The sequence below is a fragment of the Bos grunniens genome, chromosome 10 (genome assembly GCF_055505025.1).
Source record: "Bos grunniens cultivar Pamir isolate PY7600 chromosome 10, Bosgru_T2T1.0, whole genome shotgun sequence".
NCBI lineage: Eukaryota > Metazoa > Chordata > Mammalia > Artiodactyla > Bovidae > Bos > Bos grunniens.
The window spans coordinates 28,412,534-28,438,701 of NC_141174.1; the positions used below are offsets into that span (position 1 = coordinate 28,412,534).

At 37.8% G+C, this 26,168-nt stretch overlaps 1 protein-coding gene across 6 annotated transcripts in view; it reads left to right on the forward strand.

Moving 5' to 3' along the window:
• Positions 1 to 26,168, forward strand: part of KCNH5 (potassium voltage-gated channel subfamily H member 5) — a 496,645-nt gene that overhangs the window by 402,439 nt on the left and 68,038 nt on the right. For 5 of the 6 annotated variants that reach the window (XM_086318924.1, XM_086318919.1, XM_086318920.1 and 2 more), the window contains one exon: positions 7,872 to 8,068. In XM_086318924.1, coding sequence (XP_086175050.1) covers positions 7,872 to 8,068 — 197 coding nt within the window. Of the gene's footprint in view, positions 1 to 7,871; positions 8,069 to 19,131; positions 20,185 to 26,168 lie in introns of those variants that run through there. The other variant, XM_086318923.1, reaches the window with a different exon arrangement.

Sequence of the window (26,168 nt, forward strand, 5' to 3'; positions counted from 1 at the left end):
TAGACAAATCATGGAGCTTTTGTTTTCTACTATCAAGTCCTTTATATCTTTCTTTCCTCTTTAATCTTGTCACTGTCTTAACTTGTGATGAGGTGATTGTGAGGCAAGGTGAAGTCATGCATCTGTAATCTCTGAAATATCATATGGTTGTCTCACAGTGATGTAACGGTACTTCCTTTGACACTCTTCATACCATCGCTAGTTCTGGTACTAAAGCACTGAATAGGCCATGACTGTCTTTACTTGAAACACTTCTGGTGGTTCTCTCTTTCAAACAGGGTGAAGCAGACTGTTGCACAGCACTAAAGTTTCTCCCTCTTGGATGCTCTTTTTTCCCTCTAGACATGGCCTTCTCTCTACATCCCATAGGTTTCCAGTATTGGGGTAACACTGCTTATCATGCCCTGGGCAGATCATGTTCATGCTGCTCTTTCACAAAAAAATACTGCTCTTCTCTCAAAGACTCCACTGTGATTAAACTCAAACACTGTTTTACTTGTAAGGTCTTAACGAAACTCCCTTGAATTAAAAATAAACATTTTCTCGTATGTACTTTGTCATTCCTGATCCTACAGTACTTATCTTTTCCTATATTTTTTGGACGTGTCTCTCGTATTATATACTTAAAAATTCTTGAGAGCAGGATTTCTGTTTTCTGCATGTTTTTTCCCCCATGGTATAAAACACATGTTCTAGCTTAAGTGTAGTGCTAGAGTTAGGGTTAGGATGCTGGATGCATTCACTGAATGGGGTGAAGTGGACAGCCATCATTTCTCCCATTTGACAGATGTGAAAGTTATAAGACTTAGTTATAGTATGAAATTATAATAAGTCTCAACTCTGAATGCTTTCTTTGAAAGCGAAAATAGAATTTTAAGACTTAACTACATTTTAATTTAGTCTGTTTCTTAGACTTTTTAAAAAATAATATGCTACTAACTTTCTTGATTTGGACACATGTTTAGATTTCTGTATACAACAAATTTGTTCTTAATAATAATAGTGCCAAATTCAGGATTATCAACCTGCTTATTACCACATTGTCTACTTCTGCAAAGGTAGCCACCATTGTCCTTCACTTATTCATCACAATACTTTCTGTTTTTATACATCCACTTAATGAGAACTATTTGGCTCATTCTTTGTGCATGTCAATAAAAATTCACAAGCTTAATCAGTAGTTTTTTAGGTAGAGAAGAATTATTTGCTTCTCTCAAGGTGTCAGATTTGCATCTGTTATAATTTTTCAACAAGATAACTTTGAAGATCAATCACTAAAGACCAGCAGGCATCAGTTCTAAATGTTTCAAAAACTCTATTCTAACACACCTATATAAGCTCTAAGTTTTAGTGCTCATCATGTTCTTTTCCTTCAAAACATTTCTTTATGACATTTGCTATTTATAAAGTCAAAGTCAATTTAAAATCACACAATTTAACAACTCTTAGCTTTGTTAATTTATAAATGAATTTTTGTGCGTATGAATTTACAATAAAGTTTATGAGCCGACTACAACAATCTGTTATAGTGAAGAGCTGACTAATAAAAGTAAATAGGTGAATTAAGTCCATTCTATAGAAGAATTGTTAAATAGAGCTATCCCTGTATCACATATAGTCACAGAAAACTACCTAAGTAAGCCTCAAGCACTCTATTTTTAGGAATTCATTGGCTATAGTGGATCACTGTACTCATTGATGAATAACTGAGATAATTTATATGAATTCATTTTATCTATATCATTAACTCATCAAATGATGTGTTTCACATTAAAATAAAAACACTGTAAAATCAGCACCTCAGGGGACTGGTATACTATGATCTGTATTACTCCTTTAATTATGTTGTAACTATTTGGCTCTATTTTGTCTTAAATTTTCCAGTTTTCTGCTATATGAATTGTTAATATCTTCTTCTATTTTACAATCCAGTTTCCTGTGGTTTGGACGTGAAATGCTTCATAAGACTTGATGCAAAGAACTGAGAAAATATAAATAGACCAAACAACAACTTTCATGTCGAGTGTGAGCTTTTCTACTAATTTTAGCACTTTGGGGGAAGGTTAGTTTTCTCAAACTCTAAAATGTTTATAGCTGAAACTATTTGCACCCAGTGGGAGCTGACCTAAAAACTAACATCAAATATTCTGTAGTTAAGAGGATGAACAGGATTTCCCAGTTCTAAAAGTATGCAAAGCCTTTGTGATGAAAAAAGGGCGCTTTTCTATTTGACAGTCCATACATAACCCTGTGTCTTCAGTGCTGTGATTCCTGCACGTTATTCAGCGTAAATGTGCATGATATTTCCTGAGGAACATTAATCAGGTTGCAAATTTATTAGTTGAGTTATGTGACAACCATCTTCCCACAAGTGCCTTAAAAGTTGTGAATTGAGTGACCATTAGGTGATATGGAAAACTGGATAAAGAAAAATAGTTTGATTAATGTCTGATTGATATATTGTATATCCTAATGGAAATTCTGTATTATAAAACAATCAGTATTGCTTATATGTAACATGAATTCTCATGTTTGGAGCAGGATAATCTATATTTATTAATATTGCTATGCTTCTCTAGACATTTTTTAGGGAGAGGACCAGAGGGTAATTTTACTTTGGTTGAGTCAGTTAACTTCCCGTGTTACTTTTCAGCCTCATAGACTTTTTATTTCCCCATGATACTAAAAAAGATAAAGAATTTAAATTTTAAAATGTTTATAGAAATGTGATGAGAATTTTAATTTCATCAATTTAGGTAAAATAAAACATATAACAGACATTTGAATACCTCCACAATTTAAAATGATCTATATTGGCAGGGGAAATTTATGTATATATTGAATATCTTTTATCTATTGATGATACATTTATTTATTAATGGATATTTATTTACTGTTCTTCAGATATATGTACCTACTTTATTAATTCAGTCCCACTAAAAAGTATAAGGAAAAACATCTGTGAAAATAATTTGTTATTTTTAAATAAAAAATTCATTAGAAAAAAATTTAGAAAATAAAAAGTAGAGAGAAGAAAAACAATAAACATATCACTTGAAGCCAATTTTTATAATAGTTATGTGCATTTTATTTTGTCTTATCTCCCTTTTGATTTTTAACACAATTTATTATCAATTGATAAATAATAGTAACCTATAATATACCATATAGACTAACATAAAATAATAAAACATAATAATTTTGTGTCCATCAAGGTTATTCTTCTATAAGAAATTAAGGAATAGGAAATGGCAACCCACTCCAGTGTTCTTGCCTGGAGAATTCCAGGGACGGGGGAGCCTGGTGGGCTGCCGTCTCTGGGGTTGCATAGAGTTGGACATGACTGAAGTGACTTAGCAGAGGCAGCAGCAGCAGAAGTTTTATTGGAGGATAATTGCTTTACAATGTTGTGTTGTTTTCTGCTGTATAACATCATGAATCAGTCATAACTATATATTTATATCTCCTCCCTCTTGAGCCTCCCTCGCACCCCACCCCTCTTCCTCCCCTCCAGGTCATCACAGAGTGCCAGGTTGCCTCCCTCTGTTACATAGCGGCTTCCCACTAGCTAGCTATTTTTACACATGATGGTATATATATGTCAAAGCTACTTTCTCAGTTCATTCCACCCTTTCCTTCCCCCTCTGTGTCCACAAGTCTGTCCTCTATATCTGTTTCTCTATTCCTTCTTCCTTGCAAATAGTTTCATGAGTACTATTTTTCTAGATTCCATGTATATGCTTTAATATATTCTATTTATTTTTATCTTTCTGTCTTACTTCACTCTGTATTACAGGCTCTAGGTTTATCCAGCTCACTACAACTGACTAAAATTTGTTCCTTTTTATGGCTGAGTAATATTCCATTATATATATGTACCATACTTTTTTTTATTCATCTGTTGATAGACATCTAGGTTGCTTCTATGTCCTGGTTATTGTAAATAGTGCTGCAATGAACACTGTGGTACCTGTGTCTTTTTGAATTCCTGTTTTTCTCAGCATATACACCCAGCATATATCTCAGCAGTTGGGATGCCTGGGTCATATGGTAGTTTTAGGTTTAGTTTTTTCAGGAATCTCCATTCTGTTCTCCATAGTGGCTTTATCAATTTACATTCCACTAACAGTGCAAGAGGGTTCCCTTTCCTCCATGTCCTCTTTAGAATTTATTGTTTGTAGATTTTATTGCTGATGGCCATTATGACTGGCGTGATGTGTATCTCACTGTAGTTTTGATTTACATTTCTCTAATAATGACTTTGGCCACCTGATGCAAAGAGTTGACTCATTTGAAAAGACCCTGATGCTGGGAAAGATTGAGGGCAGGAGGAGAAGGGACGACAGAGGATGAGATGGTTGGATGGCACCACTGACTCAAAGGACATGGGTTTGGGTGGACTCCGGGAGTTGGTGATGGATAGGGAGGCCTGGGGTACTGTGGTTCATGGGGTCGCAGAGTCGAACATGACTGAGTAACTGAACTGAACTGAATAATGAGTGATGTTGAGATCTTTTCATGTGTTTATTGGCCATCTGTATGTCTTCTTTGGAGAAGTGTCAAGAGATAGACTTTTAATAGAAAATTCTACTGAAGTTTCAGTTTCATTTTTGTGTACTTTACTATAGCTGTAACCATAATTGTATCTTTATTTTTTACTTAACATTATGAGATGTGCACTTTTGCATGGAATTTCTGAAACTAGTTTTAATTCTTATGAATTAATATATACATAGCTATAGATTTCTTTTCTTTGGATATTTTTATTTATTTTTGCCAATCTGAGGTTATAATTAATAGCACTGCAGTGGATATTATATGTGTTTGTTTTAAATCTTTTGATTGAGTCCCAGAAGCAAAATTACTGAGTCAAAGACACTAATAGTTATTGTTGTTGCTATACATGAAAATCAAATAGTTGAAAATTAATGAATATTTATAAATAGGTCAGAGCTTGTATTATAAGTGATAACTTGAGAAAACATTTCAGAAATGATTCAGAAAGAAATGTAATCATTTGTCTCTCTTCAATGTAAAACCCAGTATAGAAAGAGTAACAATGACAAGAGGGGAAAAGGAATCATAATAGTGGCTCAAAGCAGCCCTTTAAAAGTCCTGTTATTTCCATAACACTGGGGACTATAATAATATAATAATTGATTTCTTCTGGTTAAAAAATTAAAACAGGTAGTAAAACTGATCCATTATCTTGATGTGAAGAGCCAACTCATTGGCTCTTTTCAAGAGCCAACTTTTTTCCTGATGCTGGAAAAGATTGAGAGTAAGATGAGAAGGGAGCCACAGAGAATGAGGTGGTTGGATGACATCACTGACTTGATGGATATTAGTCTGAGTAAACTTGCTGCTAAGTAACTTCAGTCGTGTCCAACTCTGTGCAATCCCATAGACGACAGCCCCTCAGGCTCCACTGTCCCTGGGATTCTGCAGGCAAGAACACTGGAGTGGGTTGCCATTTCCTTCTCTAATGCATGAAAGTGAAAAGTGAAAGTGAAGATGCCCAGTCGTGTCCGACTCCCAGCGACCCCATGGACTGCAGCCCACCAGGCTCCTCGATCCATGGGACCCTCCAGGCAAGAGTGCCAGAGTGGGCTAGTAAAGGACAGGGAAGCCTGGCGTGCTGCAGTTCATGGGGTCGCAAAGAGTGGGACACGACTTTGCGACTGAACAACAACAATTATCCTTTTACAAGAAAACCTACTATTTGATACATTTGTTTTGTGTGTGTTTCTGGGAAGAAGAGGGTGCCTAAAATGAGATAGTACTGTATGTATGATTTAATATTCTGCTTTTATTATTTCACATAATGTGAACATTTCTCTGTCATTTTTATGAGACTGACACACTGACTCCAGTGCTGAGGCAAATTCGCTGTCACTTAAAAAAGTTATGATATTTAGTGGCTGCATAATAATCCATCAGTTATTTATTTATTTATTTAATTTTTTTAAACTTCATATAAACTTTATTTGCATTAAGGAAATCAATATTTACTTAATAAATCATCATTTTAAAGAGGGAAAAGTACATTTCTTTGACCATAGACCTTTCTTTTTTATTTATTTATTTATTTAGTTTTACTCACATTTATCTTGTTTATACCCTTTCTGGCAATTATAAATATCACTTCAGTGAACTCGGTACTTCAGATAATGCAATTGGAATAAATACCTATAATTGGAATTGCTAGTTTAAAGAAAATGGAGTTCTAAAATTCATCTGTGTTGATGGGAGGTAAGGTTTATCTTTTAAATTTCTATGGCTAAAGTCTCCCTGGATTGTTTTGATGCTGTATCACCCCAGACATCTTATTTGGCTCTCAGGTCCCTAATCTTTCCTTGAACAAATATATGACTGTCATACAGTTAAGCTGTCATCAGCAGCTTAAAAGGTCATCATCACTAACTAAAAAGGAAGTGTTGCGAGAATCTGGAAACAAATGAGACTGCTCAATATTTATTAAATATCTATTATGGTTGTTTTATGATGATCATTTTATCACATAGTAGTTTTAACTACCCCCTCAGTGATATATATGTTTTCTCTCTCCATCCCAGAGTGGCTCTAGGTTCTATAAGGATTTCCAAACTTTCTGTGTGGGGTGATCAAAGAATCCATAATCTCACTTAACCTCAGCCTCTCTTTCTGTCTCTCTTATTCTCGCTCTCTCTTTTTCTCTTATTTTTATCTGGTTGCATGCTATCTTTTCTCTCTGCTGGTCTGACACCTGAAGTGTTATAAGGCATCTTTCTTCTTCCTTAGTTCCTGTCAGTTCTGACTTTAAACTTCATGATAAGAGCTTTTTAATCTTCACTTATCTCTGTGGTTAGGGTACATAAGGAATAAATCTTTGGAAGAGTGACTGTAGAAAGATTTTTTTTTCCCTTCCTGGATATATTCCCCATCTTTTCCACTTTAAAACCTTCTCTTTCCTGCAGAAGAATGGAGAACACAGTTGATGGCCCTTCACAAGCCGGGGGCACTTATGGAACTGCCTCAGCAGGAAAACCTTTTAGCACTTATTCTGATGCTTCCTTGTTTCCCTGTGTTTGGGCAACTGAGTACTCCTGACTCAGGATGGTGAACTGTTGATTTCAGATCACCAGTGGGTGTTGCTCTGAAGTAAACAGTTGATTTCTGTGTTCTATTATCTTAACATCCACATTTGACTACAGTGCAGCACTCTTCATGGAACTGTTTATGGCATAGCAAATCTGGGCCTCTGTGTTTTACCCAGCCTAGTTTCTTAGGCTCCGTGATTGTGAACTGGAGCTCTCTCCAGGGGCTCTGAAGTTGCCCATGAGGTTTAGCTGTGTGAAGAGGGAAAGGCATCCTTGGAGAATCAGTCTTGGTGAGCTTTTGTTTGCCTCCAGCACAAGCCCTAGGTGCTGAATAATTTATGCCTAATATGTGTCGAGTCAGTTCCAGATTTGTAAAGCTATAACAGGAGGTTCTTGCATATTGCATTTTACTGTCATTTCTACCAGAAGGAGCAGAAGAAAAGATGAAACTGAGAAGTCACCTTTGCTCCTTTTAGTCAGAATGGGAAAAGTTAAGGCGGCAGAAAGTAATGAAACTATTTCTTAAAATGAGGTTCTTGGCTTCTCTGTTGGATTTCATTTATTCATGTCACTCTAGATTTCCATCAAAGACTGAATCTAGGATGATGTTACTTTACATATCATATGAAAGTGTTGTACATTGTTGTATGTACACATGCGGTGTTGCATACTTGGACCTTAAATTATGTTCTGTGATCAGTAACACATGAAACTGATTTAGAAAAAGAACATGACGAGGATAAAAAAAACTAGTGTAGATACTTGAATGTATGTATCTTAACTATTTTCCAGGGAAAGGGGATGTGTTTGGAGACATCTTCTGGAAGGAAACTACCCTTGCTCACGCGTGTGCCAACGTCCGAGCACTGACATACTGTGACCTCCACATCATCAAGCGAGAAGCCTTGCTTAAAGTCCTGGACTTTTATACAGCTTTTGCAAACTCTTTCTCAAGGAATCTCACTCTCACTTGCAATCTAAGAAAACGGGTAAGTTGTCTGGATCCATTTCCACTTACTAGCCTCTAGAGGGTTAATATATTATATTCTATTAGTTAAAGAGTGGTATAGTGATTTTATTTTGTAGTAGTACATTCCCATCAATGTACAGTGACATAATTTTCCCCCTTTCTTTTTATTTTGCTTACTTTTTAAAGGAGTGATAAAAACCCTGAATACATGGATAGAGGTTTGAATATCTATTATTTAAATGTAAAATGAAAAGTGGACCTGAGGAGAAACAAACTGTGCTATAATTAGTTAATTCCTGGGGTTTATAATACTGCTGTAAAATTAATATCAGTGTCTCTTAGTTTATTATGTGAGTCTTTTAAAGCTTCTAAGTTTAATCAAACTGGTTGCCTAGTTTATATTCCTGACTCTCTTTACCCCCTCCCTCTCATTTAATAATCAATTCATAAAGCTCATTTCTCATTAAATCTTTCAAAGTACACTATCTCAAAAATAATAAGCCTTACTGACATATCCTACAAATAGATACAGGAATCCTTTACTTTGTGTGGCTGCTACAAATTTAATCTTCTTGCTGTTTTCTTTTTTATTGATGAGTGTGGCACAAATTTAATTTGCATAAAGAATTCTTCTAGCTCTGATTTATAGGTCATTGGACATTGGTGAGGGCTCTTTTATTGCCAAGAATGAAATAGACGTTTGGATAACTGCACTTAAGGAATTTCATCTAAGATGATTGCCTGTCTGCAGTGAAGTATTTTGAAATAACAAGCCTTCCCTTCCACCAACCCCTTAAATAGAACCTTCCTGCTAGTTAACATAGAGAAAAAAAATCAATCCAAGTGGCAAATTAACATCTATACTGCATCAACATAGAAAGGAGCATAAGCAAATCAATATAATTCTCTACTCAGGGTTCTAAGAGGGGATAAGACTGCAGGAGTCATATTCGTGCTAGTGTCACAACATTTGATTTATATTTGAGAAGCAGTTTCAGTTTATATTTTGTTAACAAATAGTTATTGAGCATCCACAACCTGAAAGACAAAATGTAAAGAGCTATAGAGAACACGAGGCCTGAATAACACAGTCTTTATGCTCAAGGAGCTGACAGGCGAGTGTGAATGTTGTAAGAGACTGAGATTTAAGGTAATAATTAACCTGGAAGACTGGTGCCAAGTATGAGATAAACAGAGCACCTGCTCCTTCATTAGGGAGATTGGAGTCCTGTCTATTATTACACAGAAATATGTCTCTTCACTCTGTGCTCTACCTTTTCCAGTGACAAATGCCTCTTCTACAAGGCTGCCTGGTGGATATTTGAAACTCATATCTTATTAAATCTTCCCAATATACATTTTGCCAGTTTTAGAATCTTCCTACATACTACAAACTTACCACAACCTGGATCTGTCCTTACAGTCCTCAGGGCAGATATTATTTGTTACTGTCCTCCTCTAAGTATTGTTTATACATTATCTCAGCTGATGTTTATAGTATTCTTGTGGGAAAAAGGGCAGTGGTTTTCCCTTCAAAACACATGGGAGGGATTAGTATTAAATAACCAAGTGATATACATGTAATGTAAATGATTGCATCCCTCAAAGAGGGGTAATAAAGACAAAATAAACTTCAGTTCTTCAAAATGTGTTAATCACAAAGCTCTATCATCTTTTTTTCTCTTTCAAACATCTGAGCACATGCATATCACACGTGTCTGGGCACACACACACACACACACACACATTGGTTATGAGAGCCAAGTGTATATAGTAGCATGTCTATCTCTGACAGGCATAGAAGTAGAGCAGAAAACTTGTGCTATTTTTTAACGGGACCCAGGAATTGTGCACCTGCCTCTGTAGGTATGTGAGTTAAATCAAATGACTTCTTCCCTTAATAACCTGTTCCTTGTTATAATGTGTGTCAGGTTTTTTGTTTGCTTGTTTTTAAAAAATATTTCCTGCCCTTCTGTAATTGATGAATGGTGTCAATAACTTGAATGTCAGGTCAGGTGTATTTCTCATCAGTGTCACTTTGTTCTCAGATAAAAGTATTTTCATAAATAAGAGAAACTGAGACAGTATCTTCCTGTGATTCATGAGAAGAGCTACCATTTTGAAAGTCTATTTTATATCCATGTTATTCAACATAGTTTACATATAATTAATCGAATTAAATATCAACAACCCGCAAATGAGGCAGTATAATCTTCGTTTCATTGATGAGGAGGTTGAGGTTCTGAGAGTGAGACAACTGAATGCCAAATAAATTATGGGTCACAGCCTAGTTTGAATCCATCTCTGCCTGTTCTAAAGCCCATATTCTTTAGTTTATACTGTGTTGCTTTTGTTTTTCAAATACCTGACTTTTCCCCCCACAACAATATCCCACAGACACGCTTCCACTAATAGTTTCTCCACTGAACTATTAACAAAAAATATTTTGTTCTTATTGCTACCATTTTAAGCATTCTTGAAGTGAATATTCGTTGTGAATTACAGAGTCAAGTCTCTGTCTTTAGCATACCATTGATGTCTTCTAGCTATCATAACCATTAATTAAGAGTGTGCTCCTACTAAGTTGGGGAAGCGTACTTGGGACCCAGGTTTTCAGCCTTCATAGATTTATAGCTCTGGCCACATAAGCACTTAAGGTGTCTCAGTGGGGAGTTTTCTATAGTGTGTAGTTCTCAGTGGCTGCAGTAGGAGGAATGTGATAGCAGGAGCTGCTTGTTTCCATCTCCATTAAAGAGAAACAAGATGCTTGTTATGCAAACATAGCTCCCACTAACCGTTGTTAGGTCCCTCAATATAAAATTGCTAGAATTGTAACTGATATTTTCATCCAAAAACTAGAGAGGGAGTTGGCAAACTTTTCTGGCAAGGACAAGATATTTGAGGGCCTTATAGTTCCTGTCTCAACTACTTAACCCTCCTATTATAGCATGATATTAGCTGTCTTAACTTGGGCTGCCATTACAAAACACCATAGATTGGGTGGTTTCACCAATGGGAATTTATTTCTCACAGTTCTGGAGGTTAACTCCAAGATCAAGGTGCTGGTCAATTCGGTTCCCCAATATGGACTCTTATTTCTGGTTTGGTGACATCTGATTCTTGCTGTGCCCTCATGTGGTGGACAGAGAGTTTGGAAGCAATTTCTCTAGTATCTCTTCTTGTGAAAGTAAAAGTGCCAGTCACTCAGTTGTGTTCAACTCTTTGCCCCCCATGGACTGTAGTCCACCAGGCTTCTCTGTCCATGGAATTTTCCAGGCAAGAATACTGGAGTTAGGTAGCCATTCCCTTCTCCAGGGGATCTTCTTGACCCGGGGATCGAACCTAGCTCTCCTGCACTGCAGGCACTGCAAGCAGATTCTTTACTGTCTAAGCCACATGGAAGCCCAATTATAAAGGCACTAAATTTTATCATGAGGACCCTCATGCTGCTGCTGCTGCTGCTGCTAAGTCGCTTCAGTTGTGTCCAACTCTGTGCGACCCCATAGATGGCTGCCCACCAGGCTCCCCCATCCCTGGGATTCTCCAGGCAAGAACACTGGAGTGGGTTGCCATTTCCTTCTCCAATGCATTAAGGTGAAAAGAGAAAGTGAAGTCGCTCAGTCGTGTCTGACTCTTAGTGACCCCATGGACTGCAGCCTACCAGGCTCCTCCGTCCATGGGATTTTCCAGGCAAGAGTACTGGAGTGGGGTGCCATTGCCTTCTCTGTGAGGACCCTCATGGCCTCATCTAATCTGAATTATTTCCCCAAAACTCTTCAAATATCATCATATTGATGGGATTGGCCCTTCACCATATTAATTTTAGGAGGACCCAATATAGTCCATAGCAACCAAAGATAGTATGTAAATAAATGAGGTTAGTCATGCTTCAGTGAAATTTTATTTATAAATACAGGCAGCTTCTGATGGGCCTTAGTGTGTCAATGGCTGAGTGGAAGTCTGCAAGTCAGATGGGAATGGCAGAAGGTATGCAAATAGAATTCTCCCTTTATTATAAGAAAACAAATCTCTGCTAAGTGCCACCCACATAGAGGGTTATCATGAAATGGAAAATGCCATATATAAGAGGTGGATGCACACAAAAACAAAATCCAAACAAACAAAGCAAAAGAAGAGGTGGCTATAAGGAGTCAGGTAGACAGCACACAGGAGTTAAGACTATGTGTCTGTGAAGACCGGAGAACTCATACCAGATGTGGAAGGGAAGCTGCTACTTACTCTGATTGTATTTGCCTTGGAATCCCAAACAAAACAGGTCTACCTGCCCTTGGTCAACAATCTGTGAACTGAATGGAATGATTTCATGAACCTCTGATCTTATGATACTAGAAGCCTGAAATTTTTACCTGAATCTTGTAAATGTGGATGAGAAAAAATATTACATTATTAATTTCTAAGTGAAATTTAGCTTTTCTTTCAATTATGAAGGTTGATCCCAAACTACGGTTTTATTAGTGGTACCAAAAAAGGTTATGTTTTCATAGCATATTATTTTTGCTGAAGACATCCTGAAATATTTATACTAATCAGTGCTTCATAATTACGATAGTTATTAAACCTGCTGCTAGATGTGTTATTGTGTTAATAAAAAAGCACATAGATTACTGTTTTGTAAATTGCTTTTAATATTTTGATAATTGAATTTCATTATATTCTCTTTGCAACACTATGTATTTTGTTTTGTGCATTTAAAGCAACTCTTCTGGAATGAGCCCTGTTTCACAGGCTTTACCAGACTTCTGGGGATTAAGACGGGACCCCTGCTCCACCCCCCTCCCCACCCCCAATATGAAAGTCAGAAACTGGACTAAGTTGAGCAAAAGGACTGATTGGTATACAGTTTTCAGTAATAATAAGGCAATTCTATAGTTGCCAGTAAATTTAAACATATTCAGAAAAGGCATAGGAGAGCAGCAGAGGAAGGTTGCCATACTTTCTGACTTTATTCATAGATTATTTCCTTTACTAATCTAAGATACCATTTCCTGGAATGACTAAATTCTTTTATTAATTTGAGGACTGGCACTCAGTTATAGGCCCAGAAGGCACACAGCAAAACCAGTGAAGGTGATATCTAAATTTTAAAGAATTCTAATCAGACTTTAAAAGTAACCATCAGGGAAGGGGATTCAGGATGGGGAACATGTGTACACCCGTGGAGGATTCATGTTGATGTATGGCAAAACCAATATAATATTGTAAAGTAATTAGCCTCCAATTAAAATAAATAAATTTATATTAAAAAAAATAAAAGTAGCCATCATACTTCTGCTCATTCTGCCTCCTGTTATACACTGATGTTTACTGTTTGTGTACAGAGTTAATGCAGCAGGCATGACTGCTAGACTTCGAAAGTCCTGCTTCTAAAGTGGGCCCTTGGCTGGCATTTGAGAACTTGAATTTTAAGATGGTTTCTAATACTTTGACTGGTAAGAGTAGCTCACTATGCCTACTGTTTGTTCAAACAGTATGGTTCATGCTGGACATCTGCTTTCCTTCAAGGAGTGTGGAATTTTAGTATGTGCCAGACAGAGGATACCTATTGGCTAAACTCCAGTAAAATCCCTGGGCACTGAGTCCATAATGAGCATCCCTGGTGGCAACTCTTCACAGGTGTTGTCACAACTCATTGCTGGAGGAATTAGAGAGAGGACCCTTAGAGGCTTGTTCATGGAGGGGAGCCCTTTGGATATTGATAAAAAACAATGCCAAACAGATGGTTGCCTGTTAGTTGTAGTTGCAAAGAAATGCCTCCATGTTGCCTCAGAGACTCCTCTTGCTTCTGGTTAATACTACTTTTTACCATACACTTCTGTATCCTTTAGTTCAAGACAGGGTAATCTGAAACACCTCAATGATATTTTTTTAACCCTTGTATTAGTCTGCTCAGAAAGCCATAACAACATTACACAGACTGGGTGGTTAAACAGAAATTTATTTTCTCACAGGATCTGGAGGCTAGAAGTCCAAGATCAACCCTGCTGGCAGGGTTGGTATCTGGTGGGAATTCTCTTGGGTCACAGATGGCTCCCCTCTTGCTGTGTCCTCACATGGCCGGCCAGTACTCTGTGTTTGAGTGTGGGGAAAGAGACAGTGGACTCTCTGATGTCTCTTTTTATAAAAATTATAGACACAGACATAAAAAACAACTTATGGACACCAAGTGGAGTGGTGGGATGGAATGGGAAATTGGGATTGATGTATATACACTGCTATGCATTGTGTATGGGCTTCCCTGGTGGCTCAGCTGGTAAAGAATTCACCTGCAATACGGGAGATCTGGGTTCGATCCCTGGCTTAGGAAGATCCCCTGGGGAAGGGAAAGGCTACCCACTCCAGTATTCTGGCCTAGAGAATTCCATGGACTGTATAGTCCATGGGGTCACAAAGAGTTAGGCATGACCGAGCAACTTCCACTTTATACAGTGTATATATGCATGATGTATGAAGTAGAAAATATTGTTTGATTTCATTTATATGAGGTACCTAGTATCATCAAGTTCATAGAGTTAGAAAGTACATTTTTAGATGCCAGGGGTTGATGGGGAAAGGGGAAAGGTGATGGAGAGGGGGAGTGGGGAGTTAGTGTTTAATGGGGACAGAGTTCTAGTTTAGGAAGGGGAAAAATTCAGGAGATTGATGATGGGAAGAGTTCCACAATAATGTGAATGTACTTAGTGCCACTGAACTGTACAGTTAAGTATGGTTAACATAGTATATTTTATACTTTGTAACTTTTACCACAATAAAAAAAGGAAAAAGAAAATTCCCTGGAGCAGTGGCCTACTCTTATGACCTCTTTTAACCTTTATCGCTTCCTTAGAGATCCCACCTTTAAGTATAATCACATTAGGTGTTAGGGTTTCAATATGTGAATTGGGAAGGCAGATAAGAAAAATTCAGTCCATAACAATCCTGTTTTTTTTAAATTAAATGTGAAGGAGTAATTTTTAGAAATATTCTAAAATCAAAAGTTACAGCTGAAATAGGTCTGTATTACTGGGGATGTTCAGCAGTATCAGTATTCAGCATTGTTCCCCGCCCCCCCCTGCCCCGGGAAGTGCATAATTATCGACACTTGATAAATGTTCTTGCACTTGGAATACAGGAATATGAGAAGGGATTCTCATTTAAATTTAGAAAAATTTCCAAGAATGATCAACACAAATGCTGAATTGGAAAAACAGAAATAGAGGTACCTGTAGTGTTCTTTTCACCCCATAAAGCCAGAATCCTCCACAGATGGCATTGTTTTTAAGTAGAGGGCAGTTGAAGCCAACTGGCAATTTCATGGATAAGCACAGTACCAATTTTGTATTTTAATGTGCCAGTGCTAAGAAATAGTGGTTTAGACTCACTCTTGCATTATCATAGGCTCAGAACTAAGTAATGGTGTTTCTTTCCAGACAGCATTCTTAAAATGGGAAATCCAGTGGCACAGAATGCCTTTTTTTCCGTGAGCAATGAAGCATCTCTACAGCAGTTACCTTTTGTGGATGGAAAACATTCTGAAATGGGATATCAAACAAGTCTAAAGTGTTTTATTGGTGTGCATGTGTTGTAGCCCACAGGTATTTTAATAGTCAAGACTGGCATCTTTGAAGAAATAGTTTGGAAATGTGATAATGGGAATTCCAGCTTCACTACCTTCTTTGCCCCCTTCCTGCCCATATCTGCTAGATAAAATATGGGATCACATTCATTTCACAAATCCATATTTCTTAATCCTATGAAAAAGACATTAGGAAAACATTGTCCACAGTTGAAGCAAAAGATATATAAAACTCTGAAGTATTCTATATAGTACCTGTGTTTACTTCTCTTACAGCAGATTGTGATATTTTGGTTTCCTATCTACATTTTTGTTTTTTCAAGAGAAAAATGAGCTTCCTAAAGAAGATATTTTCTGTAATCTCTTTATTGCCAGTGACCAGAATAGTACCTGTAGTGCTTGCTAATTGAAGGAGTGAAATGTGAATCAGTCATGCTGCCCAGCACAGAATAATCTCGGTCATTCTGAGAAGCAAATGATACCCTTGACAACTTTGGCAAACAGCCTTATGAAATAGGATTATGAAAATGACCATTACCAATTAGTGTTAAATCACAATTACAGTTAACTTCCAGCTGCAGTTTCTAACCATTTATGTCTGTAGATTTTGTATAATGCTAGTGTTCTCAGGATAGTAAAGCAATTTTAACATCACTGTTGAATGAATTAAGATCACCTGATGCCAGGGGCTATGTTTACCAGGACAGTGCCTTAATCTCATTCTAAATAACTTTGAAGAGCAAACATTTTTTTTTTTTTTTAATTTTGCAGTTTCCTTTGAAGAATCTGCACACCACACTTGAATCTGAGTAGAGTGTTGTTATAACTCTCATGACCTCAATTGAATATCAGGATTGCAAATTCACTGTGAACTGCTGGCTCTGCTGGCAGTTGCTCTACTTACACGCTATGGTTTGTAGAACTTTCACCTCTAAACTGATGTAGTTTGCACACCACAGGCATTATCTCATTTTAGTTTCAAATCAACACTATAGGGAAGTGAACAAAGAGAGATGAGATGACTTGCTTGGGGCCACAGAGCTGGTAGCTGTCCTGAGGCCCCAGCCTTGGTTTCCCAACTCCAAGCTAGCTCTCATTTCACTGATGTTGGTAAAAAGGAGTGGACTTTCAGCAATTCCAGAAGTTTGTCATGTGCATTTAGATGAAGCAGAAACCTAATTATGTAGTCCTCTGAGCCTTTAAGCTGCTTCTATTTAGAGCTCTATGTTGGTCTGCTTCCAGACAGAAAAGAAGCTTTCCCACATTTAGTTACCAGGACATAGGTTCACAGATCCGTTGCTCTTCAGTGGTACCTCCAAAGCATTAGCTAAAGACAGAGTTTCTCAAGTTTCAGAGGGGGCTAGATTGAATAATTTATCAACATACTTGCCAGAAGATTATGCTGTCCTTTGACCACTTTTTGCAACACTGGAATTTATTCTGATTGCAAAACAGTGTGTATTTTAGTAGTAAACAAGAATGAAATGAATAAACTTGTTGTAGACAGAAGAGTATTTAACTAACATAATAAAAGAAGGTAGATATTTTATAAGTTATTTTTCTTGGGAATTCTCAAAGTAGCCAACAATCACTTGAAACAATCATTTGTTTTATTTTAAAGCTGAATTCTGCCTTACAGTAATGCCTTTCTAGAAGCATCATAACTGGATGCCAGATTGTTCATTTCCAATATACCTACCATTCTTAATTCTCAGAAATTAATATTTGACAAGGGACCACAGAAAGCCCGGTGCTATATCATGCCATCTTCATTTAAAGAAAAATACTCCTTTTGAATGTAAAAGCAAAGATTTTTATTAGTATTAAGGCTGAAATACACATATTTTTTATTCCCTAATGCCTTTTGGTATTTATTTAAATTTGGTATGCATGCAATTTCTCCTATTGTATTTTCTTTTTCTTTCTCTCTTACGGAAAAAGAAGTCAATGTATGTGGTTGAATGTAAAATACCAAATCTGGATCTATTTATGGATCTGCATTTTAATGAATTTTTAGGCAGAGTTCTTTTGTGGGAATTCCTTCCTCCTCAATCCCCAAGACAACACCGGAACTTGATGATATAGCTTTTATTGTAGGGATTTTTTTCCTTCACTTTTCAAGTAAAATCTATTGACTCAGCCTTTTCTGTACCTGAGGAAATAGAGAGCTCAAAAGTCATGTATTCAAAAGCCTTTCACACTGATTTTGAGAAGTAGGTTTGTAATATTTTGAGAAGGGTCTAGTTTCAAGATGTTTATTGTGAATTCAGACTTTTTCCAATAAAGTAAAACAAATATTGTAATAAAACATTACAATTTTTATAAAACGAAGAATTTTAAAGCATTGTATACATTTTGCAAATGAGAAAATAGAGAGCTGCTCTGTGGTTAGATTTACTTCTTAACAGTTGATTGTTTTGACCAAAATAGAATCTGCCGTCTTGGAATGTCCATTTTTTTCCTCAGCTCAGAGGTGCATGTCACAGATTTTGACATTCCAATCAAGTTATCTTTTCCCAAAGGAATCAAATCAAGTCATTCTACTAAATAGCCAGAGACACTCAGATGACCCGGAGAGGCTAGGTTCTCCTGGAAAAAAATCCTTCATTTTCTGCCTCTTCTTTCTAAATCAGGTTATACTTGATTCACCCAACACTTTGAGAAGCTGGCGTTTAATTTTACAGAGGTTCATTCTGTGTCCACAGTTAGGGAGTGATGTCATCTGCAGAAGTTCAGCAGAGGTGCTGTCCCTTAGGAAGTTCACAGTATGGAATGGAAACTGCAGAGTAAAAACTGTACCTGCTAAATCTGCATGTAAAATGCACTCAGTTTTCCCTGCAGGCAGCAAAGAGAGGTGGTGTGGGGCATTGGACTTTGTCCAGGAACTTGCTTTCTTCCTTCAGCAGATGCCTTAGCAGCTGCCTTGGGTATGGTTGTGGACTGCATCGTAATTCCAGCTCATTAAATGGGTGACATGTAACACAGGTCCCTTGAAAGTAGTTTATTGTGACCAGAAGATGCGTTGTGCCCCTTCTGAGTAAGAAAATAGTGTTTCCTAATGCTTGGGAATTCAGACACCAGGATGTAGAATGACCTACTTAGCCACTGTAAGGCATACTATCACATGGGGAAGGGTCTGTTATGTGAGCAAAAAGTAAGCATGAAACATCAGATCCAGCCTGCTGGATTTATGACTCCATAAAAATGAGGCTGACTGCCGGTTTGCTAATAGCAACATTTTCACACCTGGCAGTCACCAAGTGGCTTGTTACTGAAATCACACACTAGGAGGACTTTTATCTGTAGGCTCCTTGGAATGGGTATGGATTGAGAGCAAAGAAAACTGCGTGACAAGGCCTGATCACCTTCATTCTAATGCAGTTGACTTTTCCAAAGAGCTTGCAAAAAGAGGACTTAATGTGGACATTTGCTCTGGTGAGAAAAATATGAAAGTAGATGTGAATTTGGTAGTTTTGCCAAACTGAAAAATCTCTATTTTATGTTCCTAGGCCATTCTACTTGGCATGCTCCTTTTAGATGGATGTTTTAATTATGAACCAGAAATTCTATGGAGGTTGGCGACAGTAATGAAGCTCAAACAATGCAGAGGGAGAGACTTTAAAAATGCAAAACCTCAATCAGAGCAAGTCTGTCAACAGAAAAGACTTGCAACAAATGCAATTATACGAAAGTGTATCTGATGCTTGAAGGGTAAGCTGACTTTATATAACAAGATATAAGAGATTTGGATCTCCAGTTTTTGAACTTTATAAAACAAACACATCACTTTTTTTCTGAAAGCAAAGGCACCTCTGCATTTTCCATGATCAAATATCCAAATAGTAGAAACCAATGGATAACTGTTGCCATAAAGCTTTAAATCATTCAGGCATTTTCTCATTTTGTCCAAATTCTCTTTGGAAAAATACATCCAAATTGGAAAACTGATACTTTTGTGTAGATTTCAGACAGTGGAAGTATTCAACAGTCAGATGTGTTCTACTTTGTCAAAGATGCAGCTGATTAATTTTGATTAAAGGATATCAGAAATGCAATTAATACCACCAAAATAAAGTCGAGCTAAAATAAATGAGCAGGGTGGACTTCCCTGGTGGTCCAGTGGTTAAGACTCCATGCTTCCACTACAGTGGGCTTAGGTTCAATCCCTGGGGAAGTTCTGCATGCTACACTATGTGGCCAGAAAGGAAAAAAAAAAAAAAAAAAGAATGACTAGGGTTATAATAAAGGCAAAGTATAACAATTCATACAGCAAAAAAGTAGTTCTTTTAAATATAGAACAAGGGCAAAAGTATTCCTTTATTGAATTATAATAGGCTTTTTTCTCAAAACTAAAAATTTGTGATCACATCTTTAAAATATGGGACAATGGAATCATCAAGATTTAGACAAATACAGGAGAGCTTGGGAAAAGAATATATTACAAGGAAAAAGATACGTGCCACTTGAATTGCAGTTTTATAAAAGCAATCAGTCACCTATCCTGTGACTTCCGCTCCCTCCTCAAGGATCAGCTTTGCCCTCACCTTTTCCATGGGCCTCCCCACCTACTCCAGCTCCACAGGACCTCTTCCTTCTCTTTACTCCTGTACCACCCACCACTGTGTCATTTATTCAGTGTTTACTGTATGCTATTTTGGAGGGCTATATGTATTGAACAGATGCCCTGTCCCCATACATTGACTGTCAAGCTCTTGAAAACAGAGAAATGTCTATTATCCCCTACATCCGACTGTTCTTTGTGCTCCAGCACTCCCCTGACATTCGTTGATCGAATGAGTAGTGCTATTGCAGAGTTCATTACTTTGAAGCACTGTGTGCTGCTTCCCTTTCTGGCAGCAGAGCTCGATACCCATGGGGGAGTAAGTACTGAGAGTAAAGTATCAGGAAAAGAGATATCCAATTTCATATTTTTTAATATTCTGATAACTACTGGGATCATTTTGAATACATCTTTAATAGGAATTTGCAAAGATTACATTTTTGAGAAATTAAAAACATTCCTTGGGAAATTAAAGATAAAAAATGTAGACTTGCCATGGGGTAACTCTGAGCAGATATATTTTAACTGAGTAAAACCTGTCCAAAAGTATTAAGGGAAAATGGTAATATTGGGGACTCTCCAAGAGGTACCTGAATTCTTTCTTTGCCAGTAGTAGGCACTGAATTTAGGATGAATCTTTAGTTGTTTTGGTGAAAGGAGAAAAACGGAAAATATGTCCCAAACACGTGGCTCTATCTTTCCTAAAGAACTCGGGGGGGAAGTGGACCTCAGCTTTCACCCGATTCAGAACTAAAAGCAGTTTTGTTTATATCCACAGTCAAAGGACATCTATGCTCTTTCATAGGGAATGTTCCAGGATCTATCTTTGTGAGAACAGCTTTGGGTTCAAGAGTGTGATCTTGGGCACATGAGTCTACTTAGTATATCTGTTTGTACATCTATGAAATGAGGTAACAGTAAATAAATATGCAAGAGGTGCCTCTTAAGTGCCAGATACTTTTGTAAATCAGGGATATTAGGAGTGAATAAAATGAATAGTTTCCTGTCCTCATGGGGCGTAGAGTCTTGTACCCTCCTCATAGGGTTTTTGCAAATGTTAAATGCATAGAGACTAACCCATGGGGGTCTTAGTGGAGATTAGTGGTATTGATGGGGATGATGATGGTGATGAAGATGTTGATAAGGATGCATTTCATAAGTGTCTGTGCCAGACTGGTATGCAAGACCCTCTCAAAATTCTAATGGGTACATTTGAATCAGTTCTAATGAGGTGGATGAAACTGGAGCCTATTATACAGAGTGAAGTAAGCCAGAAAGAAAAACACCAATACAGTATACTAACGCATATATATGGAATTTAGAAAGATGGTAACAATAACCCTGTGTATGAGACAGCAAAAGAGACACTGATGTATGGAACAGTCTTATGGACTCTGTTAGAGAGGGAGAGGGTGGGAAGATTTGGGAGCATGGCATTGAAACATGTAATATCATGTATGAAACGAGTTGCCAGTCCAGGTTCGATGCATGATATTGGATGCTTGGGGCTGGTGCACTGGGACGACCCAGAGGGATGGTATGGGGAGGGAGGAGGGTTTAGGATGGGAAACACATGTATACCTGTGGTGGATCCATTTCGATATTTGGCAAAACTAATACAATATTGTAAAGTTTAAAAATAAAATTAAATTAAAAAAAAATAAAGATACCAAAGGAATTTATCTTCCTAAAAAAAAAAAGAAAAGAAAAGAAAAGAAAAGGTCAACCTTTACTCTCAGTATTACTGGAATCTGTAAGTTACTGGTGATATGAAAATAAGAATGATGTTAGCAAGACACCCAGATCTGATCTCTTTAGAAAGTAGAATCCCCCTCTTAAAGCCAAATATAATATGTACTGGTGACGAGTTTCATATGCAGTAATGGAATAAACTGAGAATTGTGGAAATAAGCACCTTCATGCTTGCTTATAATGTTGGCTTTTCCCCAAAGAAATACCTACTTTCTTCTGTTAACCCTAAACAACATGTAGCTCTACCTTTTCTCAACTTCACATATTCAGCATGCATAACTCTAACTCTGTTAGAGTTAAAATCTCAGCTGTGGTCCCTAACATTTGAGGAAATGATTTTGCTAATGATACATGTTAAGAGAACAGGCAGGGGTTGTGATGTCAAGCATAGCTCCTGGCCCTTTTAACCCATGAATTGCATTTCTCTAATGTAGGTTAATGAACACACTTCCACGCTTTGTTTTGTGTGTGTGTGTGAAGATTAATACTACCAATTTAACTTGATCTAAAATGTGTACTTTAGCTAACGGTTCTAAACTCATGCTGAATTTTATCTATAAAATTTGATTGTCCGAGCACTCTGCAATCTATTGAAATACTGTCCTATTAACTATGACCCTGTGGATATAGAAACAGTTATTACATAAATGTTTCACTTAATGGGAAACACTTGGGAAGCACTGGGAAAAATAGAAAAGAACTTTTCTAATCTGTGCTTAGTATTAACCTCATAGTTTTATAAACCAAGAGCTAAGTCTACTCTTATTAGAACCTCGAGCTAAATTTCAATTGCAAATTCAAATTTGAACTTCTTTTAGAAGAGGCAACTACATTTTGCTTCCATAAGAATTTTAGCTTCACCTGCCATTAACATTCTGGCATCTTTGAAGGACTTAACTAAAAAGAAATTATTTGCATCCATTCATCTGCTTGTGAAAAAACATAATAGAGAGCCCTCTGGTATGGGAAGAATGAGATATATTGCTTTAACAAGCTCATTCCACCAGTCAAATTTGTCAAAGTAACGGTGAATTAATATCTTTCTTTTTTTAATATTCTCTGCAAGAAAAAGTTGCTCATTTTATTCATGTTTGACATTTCATAGTAAAGGTAAAATTCATTTTTAATGAAAAACATCCCACAGGGTTATTAATTAAAAGAAATGCAGGAAGAGAGAACTGTCATTTAAAAAGAGCAACTCATGAATTAGAGAAAGTCCCTAGTCAAAAATACAGCTCAGGGAAGTTCTCTCTCCAGGATAGGTGGCAGACCGGGCCATTGAAGTGAACTTCACCTATACCCTGGATGGTACCTGTGTCATCTGGGCATGAGGTGCTTTTGCATCAAAGCCATGGTAACTTAAAGAAGTAACTCCTTGAGCTTAGTACTTAGTATACTTATTATACTCCTTATATTTAGTCCATTGTTCTCACAGAATTGTAAACTACTTGAGGTCAAAGATTGTGAATAGTGTAATCATAGCACCTACTAGGGAGAAGGCAATGGCACCCCACTCCAGTACTCTTGCCTGGAAAATCCCATGGATGGAGGAGCCTGGTAGGCTGCAGTCCATGGGGTCGCTAAGAGTCAGACACAACTGAGTGACTTCACTTTCACTTTTCACTTTTCATGAATTGGAGAAGGAAATGGAAACCCACTCCAGTGTTCTTGCGTGGAGAATCCCAGGGACAAGGGATCCTGATGTGCTGCCGTCTATGGGGTCACACAGAGTCGGACACAACTGAAGTAACTTAGTAGCAACAGCATCTACTAGCATTTTATATGTGTTGTTCAAATAATGTTTGACAAATGAGTGAATCAATATTTGGAGTACATCCTATTTGCAAGAGGATTGAACATAGTTATCATGTACACGGATTTATATTCCCCGATCAAATTGCCAACATCTGCTGGATCATCAAAAAAGCAAGAGAGTTCCAGAAAACATCTATTTCTGCTTTATTGACTATGCCAAAAGACTTTGACTGTGTAGATCACAATCAACTGTGGAAAATTCTGAAAGAGATGGGAATACCAGACCACCTGACCTGCCTCTTGAGAAACCTGTATGCAGGTCAGGAAGCAACAGTTAGAACTGGACATGGAACAACAGACTGGTTCCAAATAGGAAAAGGAGTACGTCAAGGCTTTATATTGTCACCCTACTTATTTAACTTATATGCAGAGTACATCATGAGAAACGCTGGGCTGGAGGACGCACAAGATGGAATCAAGATTGCAGGGAGAAATATTAAAACACCGGATATGCAGATGACACCACCCTTATGGCAGAAAGTGAAGAGGAACTAAAAAGCCTCTTGATGAAAGTAAAAGAGGAGAGTGAAAAGTTGGCTTAAAGCTCAACATTCAGAAAACGAAGATCATGGCATCTGGTCCCATCGCTTCATGGGAACTAGATGGGGAGACAGTGGAAACAGTGGCTGACTTTATTTTTCTGGGCTCCAAAATCACTGCAGATGGTGACTGCAGCCATGAAATTAAAAGACACTTACTCCTTAGAAAGTTATGACCAACCTAGACAGCATATTAAAAAGCAGAGACATTACTTTGCCAACAAAGGTCCGTCTAGTAAAGGCTATGGTTTTTCCAGTGGTCCTGTATGGATGTGAGAGTTGAACTATAAAGAAAGCTGAGTGCCAAAGAATTGATGCTTTTGAACTGTAGTGTTGGAGAAGACTCTTGAGAGTCCCTTGGACTTCAAGGAGATACAACCAGTCCATCCTAAAGGAGATAAGTCCTGAGTGTTCATTGGGAGGACTGATGTTGAAGCTGAAGCTCCAATCCTTTGTCCACCTGATGCGAAGAGTTGACTCATTGGAAAAGACCCTGATGCTGGGAAAGATTGAGGGCAAGAGGAGAAGGGGACGACAGAGGATTAGATGGTTGGATGGCATCACTGACTCAATGGACTTGGATTTGGGTGGATTTTGGGAGTTGGTGATGGACAGGGAGTCCTGGCATGCTGTGGTTCTTGGGGTTGCAAAGAGTTGGACACAACTGAGCGACTGAACTGAACTGAACATAATAATGTCTCTAAGAAAAGTTTAAAGAGGTTAGAGTTTTTAAAGAATTGTTTGAAGAGGAGCTTATGTCATAAAAATCTGCAGTAGAGACAGGTTGTAAAAAAAATTATAATTTTCCCCTTTAATGCATTCATATCTCCCTGCTGCTGCTACTGCTGCTAAGTCGCTTCAGTCGTGTCCGACTCTGTGTGACCCCATAGACGGCAGCCCACCGGGCTCCCCCATCCCTGGGATTCTCCAAGCAGGAACACTGGAGTGGGTTGCCATTTCCTTCTCCAATGCATGAAAGTGAAAAGTGAAAGTGAAGTCGCTCAGTCGTGTCCGACCCTCAGCCACCCCATGGACTGCAGCCTACCAGGCTCCTCCATCCATGGGATTTTCCTGGCAAGGGTACTGGAGTGGGGTGCCATTGCCTTCTCCATCATATCTCCCTACCACCTTCTAAAATTTCTAGTGTTGCCTCTACCCTTACTCCCCAAGCTTTATTCTCCATGTAGCTTTTTGGAACTTAGAAACACCCACTCTTCTGTTGACCATAGCATCTTTTGGAATGTTGTAGAGGTCTGAAGGATCTAAAATATAAAAGCCCCTTTGTCTAACTCATATTTGCAACCAATCGAGTTATTGAATTATGACTATTACTACTGATAAAGCAGATTGGAGGTTGTGGCTTCAGAGCTTTATCAAGTGGACTTTCTAGTACATTAGCCCTGAATCAGGAAGATTCACTCCAAGTGATTCACATGCCCAGCATGGTTGGAAAGCCATTGCTTAAGTGGCAACTCCCTACCCAGGGTTGTGACCAGCCTTTGTGATCCCTTGTTCCCTACTGAAAAGAGATGGAGAAGATGAAGTCTTTAGACTCTGAGTGAAGAGTCTTCCAACACTAAGGGTAACAAGGGAAACGGCTGCTATAAGGGAATTGTGCATGGTTCCAAGTGTGCAGTATTTCCTTCCCAGAGATTTCTGGCACTTTAGGTCTACACTAGGACATCTGGTCCACGTGAGAAGCAGGGCACTGACTAGTGTCCAGTCTGTCTGTCTTGTTTTGGGCTTCTGTGATTAATACCTGCCGCCTGGCCAATCCTCATTCCCTGCAGTCCTTATCTTAAAATATCTCTCTGGCCACTGGCTCTAACCAAAGATCCTCTTCCAATGATTGCTTAAATAAAAATGGATAAAATACATG